General features: G+C 46.1%; 1 protein-coding gene across 3 annotated transcripts in view; it reads right to left on the bottom strand.

The window, feature by feature from the left end:
- Positions 1-16,666, bottom strand: part of CHD1L (chromodomain helicase DNA binding protein 1 like) — a 38,389-nt gene that overhangs the window by 16,833 nt on the left and 4,890 nt on the right. The window contains exons 4-14 of one of the 3 annotated variants that reach the window (XM_077822611.1): positions 16,381-16,495; positions 13,954-13,985; positions 10,887-10,968; positions 9,444-9,606; positions 8,955-9,110; positions 6,807-6,899; positions 6,188-6,284; positions 4,921-4,994; positions 2,545-2,655; positions 982-1,096; positions 340-493 (exon numbers count right to left, since the gene is read on the bottom strand). In XM_077822611.1, coding sequence (XP_077678737.1) covers positions 340-493; positions 982-1,096; positions 2,545-2,655; positions 4,921-4,994; positions 6,188-6,284; positions 6,807-6,899; positions 8,955-9,110; positions 9,444-9,606; positions 10,887-10,968; positions 13,954-13,985; positions 16,381-16,495 — 1,192 coding nt within the window. The remainder of the gene's footprint in view (positions 1-339; positions 494-981; positions 1,097-2,544; positions 2,656-4,920; positions 4,995-6,187; positions 6,285-6,806; positions 6,900-8,954; positions 9,111-9,443; positions 9,607-10,886; positions 10,969-13,953; positions 13,986-16,380; positions 16,496-16,666) is intronic. The other 2 variants (XM_077822626.1, XM_077822619.1) reach the window with 2 other exon arrangements.

The following is a 16,666-nucleotide window of genomic DNA, read 5'->3' as shown; positions in this document are numbered from 1 at the left end:
AAACAAATGAACTCCTAGAAGCAACGATGCAATTTTCATATAAATATCTATTAAAATCAAAAACAAGGAAAGAAAACCCCTCTGGAAAACATGCCCTAGTTAGACAGTGGTTGAGCCTAAGAATTAGCATCTGATTGTCCCCAAATTTCAGTGGTGTTTGGATCTGGCATTTTGGCTTGCTCCATAAAAGAGATGCATTCAGATGCCATGTTCTTCTCCAATCCTCCCCAAAGACAATGGTGTTTGGATCAGGCCCATCTTGAACACACACCCAGAATGGGGCCCTCTTACTTTTCTCAGGGATGATGCTGTCGAAGTCATGCTCAGCGATCATCTTACCTGCATGTCTGCTGCTTCCTGGCACTTGGGTACTCCGAGAGCAAACTGCCCCCCTTCGATAACCGTGTTTGTAAACTGGAGCTTCGATGCAGCTCGGCGGTAGATTATTTCTTCTACAGTGTCCCGTCCAATCAAGCGGATAATTTTTACAGGCCTTGCAAAATTGAAGAGAGTCAGTTTAATCATTTATATTGCATTAGAACAGTTTCCTTGAATCTGGGACCAAACCTGGCAGTCAGCCCTGACCCAGCGAGGTGCCCAGTTAGCTAAGAGAAAGCACGTGTAGAGCTGCAGAAGGAGATGCTGACCCGACCACCATGGTCAAAAGGAGGAGGGGACACTGCAGAGAGCAGCCAACCTCCCATTCTATCCCCCCTCCATAACTGCAGAATTCCAGATTCTGGAGACTTGGGGAGGCCAGGACTGCATGGGATCAAAGAAGGGAAGAGGTGGAACTATGCTGAGGACCCATGGCTCCTCTTTCTCTCCCCCCGCCCACAATTATCCGAACCGCTCTGCTTAGGTCTCCTCTGCTGTCAGAACTTGCGGGTGGGAGGGAAGCATTAGTGTGGCATTTAGTGAGAGGGTGAGCAATCAGATGCAAAATGCACCACAAGAAACAGTTCTGTTCCTATTTCTCACTTGTTCTGGCCAATCCTGTGAGCTCTCGCTGTGGCTTGCAAGTCATTTTGTGGGTTAAAATCGCTATCAACAAAAATAACTGTATCTGCTGCAGTTAGATTCATGCCGACTCCACCTAAAAAAAGTTTTAAACAAAGGGGATGGTCAGTAACACACATTAGCAACTTGAAATAAAGGGAGAAACGGTGTTTAGACTACAAAAGGGTGGATCAGTTCAGATAAAATAAAAATAAACCCAACCTTGCTCCATCCCTCAAACCAACACTGAATCGTTTATGAGGCTCAGAAAAGTTTGGTTAACCTTCTGAATTTCATTTTCTTGCACTTCTATGCTTCCAGCTTTCCACCAGGCCTCATAACAGACGTGTTGTTTAGTGCACTAAAAAGCAATCAGGTGTAATCAATCTGAAGAGGATTGTTTGTTGAGGCTGCTGGACACAGATGGTGCTCTCTAGCTGGCAGACCAACCAACACAGCTGGGCTGCCTAGTGTCAATACAAAGGATCTCCCTAAGTCCTGGCGGAGACCAGTGTCTCTGTCACAGAAACTGGAAACGTCAAGTACAATAATACAAGCCCGAGGATGGTGGACAGTCTGGGTTCTTATCCAAACTAAAACGTTGGAGATTTGCCCGTCACTGCTTTCTGAAGTGCTAGCTCTCATGGGCTGAAAAGACAAGTTAAACCGGAATATAGGTTTGAGATATATACTGCCACTAAAGAGGAGGTACATGCTGAGGAGCATTTGCCTCTATCCAGGAGACGCACCTTCCTTCCTAGCAGGGTCAGTGCAACCACTAAGCGAACTAGGCAGTTGCCTCGGGCGCCAAGTGGTTGGGGGAGGCGGTGGAGTGGAGGTAAGCTGGGGCAGGGGGGCGCAGGGAGGGCCGCCTGCAGCAAGTAACGGGGTGGGGGCGGCGCACAGGGGAACCGCTCCCCGCCCCAGCTCACCTCTGCTCCTCCTCCTCCCCTGAGCACCGCCCCGCTCTGCTTCTCTCCCTCCCAGGCTTGCGTGCCAAACAGCTGATTGGCACCACAAGCCTGGGAGGCGGGAGAAGCAGCGGCATGCTCGGGGAGGAGGCGGAGCAGAGGTGAGCTGGGGTGGGGAGCTGCCGCGGAGGGGGCTCCCTGGGCCTGGGGAGGGAGGGGGCAGCGGGGAGCTGCTGCAGGGGGGACTCCCCAGGCCAAGGGGACGGCGGGGAGCTGCCGCAAGGAGGGCTGCCAGGGCTGAGCAAGTCGTGCAATGGGCTGCACTGTAAACTGCATGTTGGCCTCAGGATCCTGAACTTGGGTCTCAGCCTGAGCACAGAAGACACATTCAAACACATCATCTGAAACTATAATTAAAAAAAATCTCCACACAGATTCTATCACGGACTAAATGGTTTTTAACTGATGCTATTTAAAAGCCTTATGAAATCCTATTTGAATATTAAAACTGGGGTTCTCTAAAGAATTCAGACCTTCCCGAAGTCCGGTCAATCCCTGAAGACAGCAAAAGGCCAGGAGATTGTGGAAGGGGTTGATTATAGTTCCAGTTTTGTCTCTCCCACAGTTGCCTTACCTGCCCTGGTGCTCAGCAGGAAAATAAAGATGGGCTGCTGTCCAAAATTCTTAATGGCAAGGTGCCTCTCTTCCCCTCGGACAGACCCATCCAGCCGCTCATAGCTGTAACCTTTCCAAAGGGACAGAACAGCATCTGGTCAAGAAACCACTATTCTGACCCTATCCCCCTTCAGGCTGGTTTCTCCTTTCCCAGCCCTCCTGGTCTGCTCCCTGCTCTACAAGCTGCTTTCCCTGTTATTAGTCTTCCTCCACCAACACCCCACACCTCAGATTCTCCATGCTCTCCCCATTCTCCCCAGATTTTCTCTGGCTTTCTTTCCTTCATCTACCTTCTCCTATTTTCGCTCCTTGCTAGTCTACTCTCAGGGGGCAGGGGGGTTAGTAGCTTTGTTGCTCCCTCATGCTCCACCAGCACTACAGAAATGAAGGGCCAGATTCTGTCCCTGTTGATGTAAATCCAATTAATTAGACTGACTGCAATGGAGTTACTCCATACTCACTGAGTGCAGGGGCCACCAGAACTGAATGTGCAGCAGAAACTCTTGTGTTTTAGTTTGCTGCTTGGAAGCAGAGTAGAAAAATTCCGAGCCAAAGCAGAAGAGCGCTGGTACAATGGCCTGTTTTAGATCAGGCCACTTTGGCAACTGGCCCCGCATTATCGGCCAAAGCATACAGTCCTTTCTCACTGACTTCGATGCCAGCTTTTCTGAGTCAGGACTACAGGATTTGGCCTCATGTTCAGCTTTAGACTACGTTATTAGTTGTCTATGGCAAGAAACGCTAAATAAAAGCCTCTCTCATGAGAAAGAGTTGGCATAAAGCAGGGGTAGGCAACCTATGGCAGGCGTGCCAAAGGCGGCACGTAAGCGGACTTTCAGTGGCAATCGCACTGCCTGGGTCCTGGACACCGGTCAGGGGGCTCTGCATTTTAATTTCATTTTAAATGAAGCTTCTTAAACATTTTAAAAACCTCATTTACTTTACATACAACAATAGTTTAGTTATATATTATAGACTTATAGAAAGAGACCTTCTAAAAATGTTAAAATGTATTACTGGCACGGAAAACCTTAAATTAGAGTGAATAAACGAAGACTTGGCACACCACTTCTGAAAAGCTGCTGACCCCTGGCACAAAGCCTCATGGATTGAAATGAAAGAAAATATCTCATGTCTCAAGAACACGTCTGGTAACATTGCCAGAAATGATGGGATCCTGCTTACCCTTGCACTTACATGATTTTCAAGGGGACATATTGCTAACAACGGTTTTCAGCAATAAGTTCATTTCCTGGTGTAGGCTACATGACCTGCTTTTTATTGAATTCACAGTGGTGTAAATCAGGAATACATCTACTGATTTCACTGGAGTTTGGATTTATAGCTCTGCAGCTAAGATCAGAACATATGCGAGAGTCCTGAAGCACAGGGCTCTTCGGAGCCAGCACCACTACAGGATGACTTTTGCATCATGGCACAGTGTAAAACAAATAGCATTGTATCACCATGAAATGTCAGGGTGCTATAAACCAAGTTCAGGCCCTTGGGTAATTAGCTGTAACTCCACTGAAATTAACAGTGTTGCACTCACTGACACAAGGACTGAATATATCCTATGACCACTAAACCTGCATTCATTTAGTTTAAGGTATTAGAAAGCAGAATCTTACCCTAATCATATAGCAAAGAGGATGGGGGAGTGAGGGAGAGGGTTTGGCCTTCGCTTGTCTTTCATTCAAGGATTTCAAAGCTCTCTGATCTCATTGAACCTCATAACATCTTTATTATCCTGTTTTCACAGATGGCAATAGCATAGGTGCCAACTTCTCCTGGTGCCGGTGGGTACTCAACCCTCCGCCCCATCCTGCCCCTGCCCCATTCCAACCCCTTCCCCAAAGTCCCCGCCCCAACTCTGCCCCCTCCCTGCCCCTATTGGACTCCTTCCCCAAATCCCTGCCCCGGCCCCGCCTCCTCCCCTGAATGTGCCGTGTTCCCCCCCGCCCCCGCCGGAGCTTATTTTGCAGTGGCAAGCGCTGGAAGGAGAAACAGGGATGCGGCACGCTCAGGGGAGGAGACAGAGGTAGAGGCGAGCTGGGGCAGGGAGCTTGGCTGCTTTTTCCCCATGGGTGCTCCAGCCCTGGAGCACCCACAGAATCGGTGCCTATCATACCGAGGCAGAGAGAACTAAAGAGACTTGCCCAACGTCACACAAGCAGTCAGACACAGCAAGAAAACTCCTTCTGCCTACTAGAAATAAGTCCCCAGTATTATGGTCCCTCCTCTGTCATGCAAGGATCAGTCGGGTACAGCATCACTGTAGCTGACAAAAGACAAATATGCCAAGACAGCTGCTCCAAGAATACAAGTATTTCACCTCTATAGTCCATGTAGTCTTGCAGAACATCCAGCATCCGAGTCATCTGAGAAAACAGCAAGACCCGATGACCACTGCAGAAATAAAGTGAAATCCCGTAACTTCAATGTACCTTTTGTAGCAGAGGGATAGACAAGGTTCGCTTAGTTTAATATAGAGGAGTATTTTTAATCCAAGCATTGTGTGATTTCAGTTTCCTCAAATGTAAAATGACTTGCCAAGATCACAGAATGAGTTAGTGGCAGAGCTGGAGCTCAGGTCTCCTGACTTCCAGACCTGTACCGTGTGCCTTATACTGTGACAGCATTCTATTCAAGCCAGTTGATACTGTCTAGCATCATTTTTTAGGTGCAGCAGGCCCATGGGTCCTGAGAGTTTTTGTGGCACAGGACCCAGGGACGGAGAGACACGCACGCACACACACACACAGTCTCGCTCCCCAACACTGCTGTACAGCAGAGAAGCAAAATCATCCCAGCCACTTTAAAAGTTTCATTTTTGCTTTAAAATGTCTGTTTAAGGACTTCCTAAGGAAGCTGTCAGAGGGGAACTGCATACTAGTTAAGATTCTCTTGTTTGGTATCACTCTGCATCATGGAGGAGGAACTGTCTCACATCCTGCACCAAAAGGCGATTTGAAGTGTGTCCTGGTTTGGTTAGCTCTCTCCTGGGAGATGGTGCAAGTATCTAAAACTTCAATTCCAGATTCTGAAGCCACCAAAGTTAAGTTCCAGAATCTGGGTCAGGATCTTAAATCCCACATCTTTGGCATGTGTGTTTTCCAGGCTTTGATTTGTCCCAATTCTTAGGTTTGGGGATCCCCCCCCCCATGACTATTTTTCATTTTGACTGCATATTTGTGTTTCCTCGGCCCAGAGGAACCGAAGCACAGCATGAAAGTCTGTTCTCTTGGAATCTGTGGCCAAAACAGAAGCATCAGACATCATGTAAGATAACTTGTTCTTCCAGGATTTCCAGCCCAAACTTGGAAGACAGAAGAGGTTTGAATAAATACAGAGAAGCAGCCAGTATTCTGGGCTCTTTAAAAGGAAGCTTCAAACCTTTTAAGGTTCCTTGGTCATCCTTAATGTAGCTGCAACATTGTAATTACTTCTGTAGAGAGGTCAGTAATTCAGCATCAATTAACTGGAACACTGCAGTGTTCATTTCTTGGTGTATGTGAGTAACAGTCATGGATAAATTAGTTTGCTTTTCCCAGTAAGGCTTATCTAGACTCCCACAAGTAAAGCACAGTAAAACCACATACCCAGCATACAAGAAAGAAAGGAGTTTGTCTAACAAGCACAGTTTCCCACTGGCTTCGATGAGGTGGTCTCCAATTTCGAAGGGCTCTGGTTCAACACCTGGAAGGGAAGAAAGTCTCAGAAGCAGTGCCAGTAGCAGACCAACGATAGCGAGGGCCTCCAGGGTCACCCCAAGTTACCCCAGTGTCATGTATGGTAATTCACAATTTGCACATCTGTGGCTAAACAGAACTAGGTAATAACCTGGATTCCGGCTTCAAAACTGACAGTGCTTTGCTATCTAGTAGGAACACTATAGTAATGATTCCATGTCAACAAACTAGTGTGAATGCATTGCTAAGGCTGAGAAATTAAGCACTCAAAAGAAAACAACTGCAGAGTTAAGGCTGAAAGCTCAGCCTTGACATAGGCTTATCCTTGAAACAGAGTCCCCTTTATATATCACTATTAGTCAATTAATATGGATTGTAATTTATCATACAACCTTACATACAATCTTCAGGCTTGACTCAATTTTTAAGTGTCAATGAAATCTACAAAACAAGCCATGTTTGAAGAAAATTGGCTCATATCCTATGATAATTTTTGGTTACTTTCAAATAGAGAAGAGTTCTTTCTCACCACTGAATAGGTATGGGTGGGCTACACACTTTCGAAGCTGAATTAAGACATTCTGAAGTTTAACCTTCCTCCCTGCTTCATTTTCAAATGCATCTGAAACACAAAAATGAAATGGCAAACCCATTCAACAAGAGCTCTGGGGATACACTGTAAATGTAGTGATTGGAATTATCTGGACACCGAGCATAGCTCTACAGGGAAAAGTCTCAATGGTACACTTTACTGTTCAAATTTAGGTTCCAAATTTAACACACTCCCTCTTCATGCACCAACTGAGTTTTCGCTCATATTTTCTTGGTCAAATATTTACCCACTTTGGCAGAGGAAACACTGAAAAGTGATATCTTGTTGGAAATTTTTCCCTGAGACCCCAGTTAGAGAGCCACAGTCCCTGCCACTTCACACAGCTCAGGGATTTAACATTTTCCAAATTAACAAATCAAGTTACTTGGTATAACGCATGTGGGTACTGGAAGGAAAAGCTGGCAACAGCGTCAAGATCTGCACAGCCACCACCTGTGTTCTCTGGTGCTGCCAACCTTACTTCCCAGCTCTGCTCAGAGTCTGCAAGGGACCAGAGAGACAGGCTGGTCGGAGGAGGGGAAAGAGGCGAGGCTCTAAGAGGGTATGGCATGTTGAGCTTTCCATAAGAAGCTTGGTGCTGCTGTCTCAGCTCTTGACAGCAGAACCATAGGGAGACTATGAGGATGAGGGCCAGAAGAATGAGTGGGCCTGTAGGGAGAAGTGATGCTCAGCGGGGCTTTGGGGAGGCTGTGCGGAGGTTACAAGGGGATGTATGAAGGAGGCTAAGAGTGGAAGGGGAAGAAGATTGTGCGTGTCTGTTGCAGGGGTGGCCTGGGGCAAACACATTCCCTCTGCACTCCCCATCAGCACTTGAAAGGCTCCCCTGGCACTGTGGCCTCAGCTCTCTGGTGTGCCAAGCAGTAGCACCAGATGAGCGGAGTGTCTTTGCAAGGTCATTAGGACAAGCAAGGGCTTCTCCAGTGCTACATAATAGATAGCCTCTGCAGACATGTGCATGCTGGTAGTTTGTAGATATAAGGACCCAGGGACTAGAAGCTGGGTCTGCAGAGCCTGGGACACCTGATATTCCCACAGTGCCACTGGGAGGCCATGCAGAGGTACAGCCTGGGAGCACTATGGAGAGTAGGCACCGCAGGAAGTGCTGCCAAAGAGACCCAGAGTGATGGTACCCTGCAGCCCCCTGACTGGCCCAGCACCTTATTTAACCCCAGGGGTTCCCCCGGGAAGTTGTCTGGACAACCACATGGATTTCACCCTGCTGCAATGCCAGACTTTGCTTGATCTCCCGGTCTCCAGTCTCTGACTCCAGCCTGACTCTGACCTGGATTCCTGACTCTCCATTCTAACCTGGTACTACCCCTGGCCTCTGACTCCAGCCTGATTTTGACCCTGACTCTTGCTTATTGAATCTGGCTCTTGAGATCCCTCCACCTCCTGCGTGTCGACTACCGTCCCTGGTGGGCAGACCTCAGCCCAGCTGTAACCGCTAGGCCAGACCTCCTGCGCCTTCGTCCCTCACAGCATAATGTAGCATTCACACAGGAAAGTGTATAAGATCAGAATAAGGAATGAACATCTGAGTGTAATTTAGCAGAAATGGTGTGCTCATTTTGATTGGTTATATATTAGAAGTACAAGGGAGTTTGTTATGAAGGTGAAGAATTTACAAGGGTGTTTGGGTGGGTGTTAACACATGTGACTGAAGGATGGTTTAACTGGTGATACTAAAGATATTTCTGAAGATCTTTAATTGTATTTTAATTAGAGGTCGGCCCAAACCGGAATCCTGAGATTGACTGCTTCCACACTTTGGGAAAGTGCAGATCCAAATACCAGTGGACCAAACCAAAAGCCCAGAATCAAAACAGCCATGAACCTTAGGAAAGTTTGCAGCAGTCTTTAAATTTTGAGGCTCAGACTAATCCCCAATTTTAATATTACTTGCTTATCAAATGATCATTCAGAAAACTGAACTCAGCACAATCATTCAGAGCATGCTAATGCATCTCCTATTTCACTACAAGAGCGCATGGATTTACAAAAGGGAACTAATTTGCTTTTAAATAAACTGATTAGGTCCAACCCCCCAAATGCTCTAATTACCTAGATCTTTCATCAAAATAGCCTTGTAGTATTTTCGCTGCAGGGCTGACATCCCATGATACAGAACCACTTCCACCTTCTTAGGCAGCTCTGCCGTGACCTCAGCCTTCACCCTCCTAAGCAAGAAGGGCTGCAGAAGACTGTGCAATTCTTTGGCTATTTGGAAAAAAACGTTGCAATAAATGAATTAAGTGTAAAGGAATGTCTCTAGCACTTTATTTTTTATACAAACGTTAATGAAACCTCACCCCATCTTGTGCGATGTAAGTATTTTCCCTATTTTATAGAAGGAGAAACTGAAGCAAACGTGGCTGCCTAAAGGTAGGTACCTAAACACATATGAAAGCACCTACATGCTGATGTAGGCCACATTGTTTCATAGCTAATCAGTTTCAGAGAAAGCAAACCCCAAAGTCCCAACACCCAATCCCCTGCTTTAACCAGCTTACAGCACTGACCCTCAAGTACGTTTTATGACTCATTACTTGCCTGGCTTGCTCTCCTTTTCAATCCCACAGTAACACTGAACAAACTCTTCCACTTGCTCTTTAGGGAAGATGTCAGGCTCAATAAAACTGAGCAGGGAGTACAGCTCACGGAGACTGTTCTGAACAGGAGTGCCGGTGAGCAGGAGACTGAAGCCCACTGAAAACTGAAATAAGCAAAGACAAAGTAAAATGAACTGCAACATGCAAGTGGAATGAAAAGTCACTTACCACACAAACCCCCTTCACTACTCTCCCACACAACCAAAATCTGACAGTTAGTAGAGAGGTACCTGCAGAACTCTGCAACTTCAGTGGAAGCCAGCAAACTCAAGATCTGGAGTAATAAACAAACTTACAGGGCCTGATTCTCCTCTCAAACACTCTGTTGTAAATCAGGTGCAACTCCTCTGAAGTTAATGGAGTGACACCAGACCACAAAACATGTATGAGCAAGGGAAGAATGAAGGCCAAATATGGTGCCATTAAACTCTTGATCTCTGTCGCACGATATGCACAAACCATGTGCACTGTGTTAAATAACTAGAGCTGGTTGGAACATTTCTACAAAAATCAAAACACCAAAATGAAATTACACAAAATCCACACTCTGCTTTCCTGTTTTCAGAGCAGCTCTCATAATGTTGATATTTATCTGCACTGTGCTATTTGCAGCATTCCCTGTACTTAGACTGGGGAACACGGCTATCATTATGGCAAGTTTAATACTTCACAAAATTCCCACCAAGTTCAAAAATTGGACCTAGGTGAGCAGAATGAAGGTGGGATTGGGGTTATCTTTTAGCATTAACAATGACCATTCTGGAACTAGAAACAAAACTGATCAGAAATAATAGAAAATATTGCCGTGGGCATATTGGATGTGCTCCTACTGGGGCAGATTTGGTTCTGGCACACCTGGGTAAATGGAGAACAACTCCACTGACTTCAATGAAGAGAAGTGACTTAACCAAGGTCACATAGCAAGACCATGGAAATAGACCTGAGGAATCATGACTCATGGTCCCCTGCACTCACCACCGGACAAGACTTCCAAATTCACGGTTACCTCACTTTGTTGTTTTTAATAATTCATATCAGAAATACAGACTCCTGATGCAGATTGTCACCTGGCTGTGATTTAGTTCCACGCCATTTACGGCTTCTTTATATTAATCCTTTTCTCACATTCCTCAAACTTCTGAAGCCCAAACGTGAGTCAGAATGTGAGACAAGTTCCCTGTTCTAATCCATTGGCAGCATAGGGCTCAATCCATCTGCCACTGAAGACAATGGGAGCCTATCTACTGACTTTGAGAGGAACTGGATCAGGCCCACAGATGAACAAACACGATGAGGGCTAGTGATGACATAAATAATGAACCCGTACCCTTTAAAGGGGAGAAAAGTCCTTTAATTGCTAAAAGGTTGTTGGGCTCTTTTTTACCTCTGAAAGGGTTTTGTGCAACAGTGAGTTCTGGTTTTTCAACCTGTGGGCTTCATCCACAACCAGAGCAGCCCAGTTAAACCTGTAAAATAAATTAATAGAAAGTACTGTTTTCAGTTAAAATTCAAATAATTCTTGACAATATGAAGAGGTCAGTATTAGCTGGTCTCTCTACATCTATACTGGAGATGGCCCTCAACCAAGACCCAGGATCTAAAATCCTCTGAATATCATAGGGGGCGGAGGGCGGAAATCAGATCTTCACCTAACGTTTGCCACTCATGTGTATTTCTTGGTGTAATGGATACCTCATAGCATTCTATATTTCAAGTTGTAAAACCTTTTCCATTCTCCCCTCTCATTACTCTCTGCAACAGTCACCTTTCAAGCCTAAAACTTCCCGGGGCTGTGTGTCTGCCCAAAGATGAACTTTTGGGGATAAAATGAGGGTGGGGATATGGGGGAACAGTTCAACTGCTTTTCACGGAGTAAAAAAAAAAAAAATTACACCTTTTTTCCATTATAAACAAATATTCCTGAGAACTATTTTTGAACAGCTGGGGTAGAAGCCGGCCTTTTCGCAGGTTAACAGACCTGACTGAGAAGTACGTCACAGCCTTGTTATGAAGGAAGGCGGCTTTCCACTTGGCCAAGTGAGCCTTTGAAAATCATGCACTGAGGATATACAGTATATCATTTGTTTTGCTAAGCTTGTAAAGCACACTCTTAAGGCAGGCTGGACTGCATCCCTACCCACCTCTAATGTGCTCCGAGATCTACAGATGAAAACATGTGAAGTATTATTATTATTAGCCATATTTTTCAGATGGAACAATCCAGGCTCAAAGAATTTGAGTGACAGTTCTTGAAGGGGAAATGAAGTCTTGTGGGTTAAGCACTGGCCTGAGAACCAAGAGACTGGTCCTGAGGCTGATGTTTATGTGATAACAGGCAAATCACTTAACACCCCCGACATTCTTTACTCTACATACTGCGCTGGTGGTGTAAATTACACAGAATGGTACAGAATTAAGCAGAAAGTCATTTGGAACGAAGAGGACTGAACTGCATTCTCCATGGATTTATTTTTTTTTTTTTTTTTTTTTTACAATACACACAAAATGTTTCATGGTGTGTTAATTATCAGCTCAAGACATGGATTCTACGATGTGTTCATCAAGCCCAGTATCTTGCCTCTAGAAGTGGCTAATACTTGGTGCTTCAGAGGAGCCCCATCGTACACCTGACTAGTTATGAACTGAGGCTGAAAGGATGGGGTGGGGCAGTTTTTTTTTTTTTTTTAACTCTGACTGAGTCCCTGAAGCATTCATCAGATGGGATTGCCTCCAGAATTCATAACTAAGTGTTTGTATTATAAGGCATCAGCATTGTTGTTATAAGATATCCAAATCCCTTCCCAAGTACAAGTGCAGCATTATGGACAGTCTCTACGTAAAAGAATAAATGGACACAAATCAGATGTCAAGAATTATAACATTCATAAACCAGTCGGAGAACACTTCAATCTCTCTGGTCACGCAATCACAGACATGAAGGTCGCTATCTTAAAACAAAAAAACTTCAAATCCAGACTCCAGCGAGAAACTGCTGAATTGGAATTCATTTGCAAATTGGATACTATTAATTTAGGCTTAAATAGAGACTGGGAGTGGCTAAGTCATTATGCAAGGTAGCCTATTTCCTCTTGTTTTTTCCTACCCCCCCCCCCCCCCAGATGTTCTGGTTTAACTTGGATTTAAACTTGGAGAGTGGTCAGTTTGGATGAGCTATTACCAGCAGGAGAGTGAGTTTGTGTGTGTATGGGGGTGGGTTTTTGGAGGGGGGTGAGGGAGTGAGAGAACCTGGATTTGTGCAGGAAATGGCCCAACTTGATTATCATGCACATTGTGTAAAGAGTTGTCACTTTTGGATGGGCTATCACCAGCAGGAGAGTGAATTTGTGTGGGGGAGTGGAGGGTGAGAAAACCTGGATTTGTGCTGGAAATGGCCTAACCTGATGATCACTTTAGATAAGCTATTACCAGCAGGACAGTGGGGTGGGAGGAGGTATTGTTTCATATTCTCTGTGTATATATAAAGTCTGCTGCAGTTTCCACGGTATGCATCCGATGAAGTGAGCTGTAGCTCACGAAAGCTCATGCTCAAATAAATTGGTTAGTCTCTAAGGTGCCACAAGTACTCCTTTTCTTTTTGTAAAATCTTCTGTGATCACGACAGAAATACCTGCCGCTAATTGGTTATACTAATAAAATACAGATCTCACCAGAAAGTGAAATAACTACTCAAAGAGCAGAATCCTCTGGACTGGCAATGTGATGTGATACAGTTTAGGTTATGATCCTAACCATATGATAACGCAATTCACTTTCGTCAGAGTTTGTATCTGTAATCTAAACCAGTGGTTCTCAACCCACATGCGGCCCAGCTGTGTGCTAAAGGTTGTCTGGCCTGCACAGCGGGGTCTGGAGTCAGGGCTGCTGCCTGGCCCCACACAGCAGGGTTCGGGGTCCCTGCTGCCTGCCCCAGCACCTGGGGCTCCCCTCCTGGCTCCACTCTGTGGAGGGGTCTCTGGGCGGGGGACGCTAGGCATAGGGGTCTGTGGGAGGGTTGTGGGGGCACCGTGGGTCTCAACCTGCGGCCCACAATGATAAATAGGTTGAGGACCACTGATCTAAACCAATGCAGCCACTTTTACCAGAATATTACTCTATGTACTATCTTCTATTGGTGCTATTGCTTGCTCCCTAGGAGCAAAAGTCCACTCGCTCCTTTTATGCCCGTTACGTGTGACCAGTGCACAACATTTACTTTTTCATCTGCTTGAAAATTGTTCTTTTAGCGGCTGGGGGGGAGGATTGCTCATGTACAATGTGGCTGAAAGTGAAAAGATCCTTCACTAAATGTTGCTCGAAGAAAAATTCTAATAATCAAAGAAGAGTGCAATGACTCATGTGAAACAACAGAACTGGGACCTCATATCAATGTGCCTAGACAGACTGTTGACAGACCTACTATATAAATTCTAGGAAAATAAAAATAAACTCACAATTTTAGAAATGCTCCATCTTTCAGGCATATCTGTAATCAAACAAAATCAGTGTTACACACAATGCCTTACAGTTACATAGCACCTCTCAACATAAGATATCCTCAAGTTATTTACTAATATAACAAACTGATATATAAACAGTTCACAGACAAGGATCACTTCACCAACCCTTGAACTGCAGCTGCTTCCTGAGTGGAATATGGCAGCTACTTAACAGCATACAACAAGACTACACAACAGAATAGGAGAGAAAGTGAAAGAGAATTGAAACTGCAGGAAGAATTTAGAGCAGGGGTGGGCAAACTTTTTGGCCCGAGGGCCACATCGGGGTGCGAAACTGTATGGAGGGCCGGGTAGGGAAGGCTGTGCCTCCCCAAACAGCCTAGCCCCCGCCCCCTATCCCACCCCCACCTACTTCCCGCCCCCCTGACTACCCTCCTCAGAACCTCCAACCCATCCAACCCCCCCTCCCCCGGCTCCTTAGCCCCTGACCGCCCTCTCCTGGCACCCCCCGCCCCTAACCGAACCCTGGACCCCACCACCATCCAACCCACCCCATCCCCTGACTGCCCCAAACCCTATCCACACCCCCGCCCCCTGACAGGCCCCCCACATTTCCCATACCTATCCAACCCGCCCTGCTCCCTGTCCCTGGACTGCCCTGCCCCCTGACAGGCCCCCCGAGACCTCACCCCCTATCCAACCCCCCCTATTCCTGACCACCCCGCCCCCTGCTCCCTTTCCTCCCGGCTAGCCACCAGCAAAGCAAGCACACGCTTGAGGAGGCACAATTCCAGGGGCGGCATTCCAGCTATCCTGGTTTTTTGTTTTTTTTTTGGCTTGGGCAGTTGCGCTCTCAGAGCTTGGGGTGGCAAATTTTTTGCTTTGGGTGGCAAAAACCTAGAGCTGGGCCTGCCCCCAGGACCTCCTACCCAACCTCCCCCAGTCGTTGCTCAGAGCGGCAGGAGCTCGCAGCCCCGCTGCCTGCGTGGTGGTGCAGCTGCAGGGGAGGAGGAACAGCCGGGAAGGGGCCGGGGGTAGCCTCCCCGGCCAGGAGCTCAAGGGCCAGGCAGGACGGTCCCATGGGCCGGATGTGACCCGTGGACCGTAGTTTGCCCACCTCTGATTTAGAGGATGGAACGTAATTAATGGAGTTGCAATTTGGCCTAGACACCCAAACTGCTCTTATGGAAAGAGCCCTGGGATCTATAATGACCACAAGTTGCCAGGACCTTAGTTTTAGGTCTCATAGGAAATACAATACAAAACACAAGCAGAAAAGCTCAACCAAGAAATATTAAGAGAGACTCTCAAGCTGGGGAAAATGTTCAGCTCTCTCAGCAAGGTCTTTTCACTTCTGTCATGTTTTCTCACATAATGTTTCTTCCCACATTTGAGAACTAGTGACGTTATCTACCTCCCCTCCATGTTTCATTTTCCCTCCTCATTGACCCTGCATTAAAATAAGTGATAATGATGAATTTGTGGCATCATAATTACTTGCTATGTTACAAGCACACACACTGTCCACCTTCAAAAAGGAGGAGAAGCTGGGCTGTGTCAAGAAGAAAGCCCTTATTAAAAGCACAGACCTCACCACTGGCAACAGCAAGCAAAGAGAAATACTAGTTAAGTGAATTTATGCATGGATAGGTAGGACTTTCTAAAGCTTGCTCCAGTGTGAAAGTCCCCCTCCCTTTAGTGCCCTCGGGATAAGTATTCTCATAGCACAGACAGGATCGAGGAGCGAGAGTGGAAAGGTGGGCAGGGTCAGAGGGGACAGCATGGGACAAACAGATACAATCTAAGGGGAAAGAGAAAGCGAGAGACCACAAAACAGGGGAAGCAAAGGGGCAGAAGCAATGAAGGAAGGTCAGAGAAATCAGATGGTGGAAGCTAATGGGGACCTTTCACCACTACTAGATTGATGTAGATGTATTTGTTTATTTTTTAAAATGGATTGAACGAATGGTGCTAAATCATTCCCGTGAGGAGCGATTTATAATGGAGAAGATTTTTATTTTCCCCTCAGGAATAATTAAGCAACAGAACACTGTTTTAATAACTGCAGGAGAGGCCAAAGCAGCGACTAAGACCAATCTAGTTCTGGCTGGCTCCAATCCTGCTCCCATTGGCACCAGTAAGAGCAAAACTGGGTCCTAATCATGGACTCTGTTCAGCACTCCTTATTTAGCTCAGACGCCTATTACCTTCAATGGGAGTTTCACTGGAGAAAAAGGACTGAGAACAGGGTTCTATCTCAGTAAGGAATGTGGAATAGGATCCTACAGCAGCCACTGAATGGGACGAAGGGGAAGGTAAATACAAGCAGAAGCTTCCACTAAATGTGATTGTTCTGAGGCTCCAGCTCAAAATGAACCTGTGTCCTGCAAGCAAGTAATGCTCCTGCCTGCTGGCAGGTACCTCATATGTAGTGAGCAGCACGTGGAAATGAGAATGCGCTTTCAGGTCCCACTGCAGCTTGGCCCTTTCCTCCTTGTCTCCTGCATATGCCACATAGGAAAGACCTGGAGCAAATCTGTTTTCATTATAAAAAAAATAAAGTAGTGAGCTAGGCTGAGACTTTCATGTAAATAAAGGATGTAGTCTACTTTGAACCCAGACTATCAAAGAGTGTATAAACCAGAGACGGGCCCAAATGGCAAACTCAGATCCAAATGCCTTGAGGTTTTGGAGGACAGGGTTTGGA

The sequence above is a fragment of the Eretmochelys imbricata genome, chromosome 1 (genome assembly GCF_965152235.1).
Source record: "Eretmochelys imbricata isolate rEreImb1 chromosome 1, rEreImb1.hap1, whole genome shotgun sequence".
NCBI lineage: Eukaryota > Metazoa > Chordata > Testudines > Cheloniidae > Eretmochelys > Eretmochelys imbricata.
Note: the sequence above shows the minus strand (reverse complement) of the source record. Positions and strands in the feature narration are given on the sequence as shown.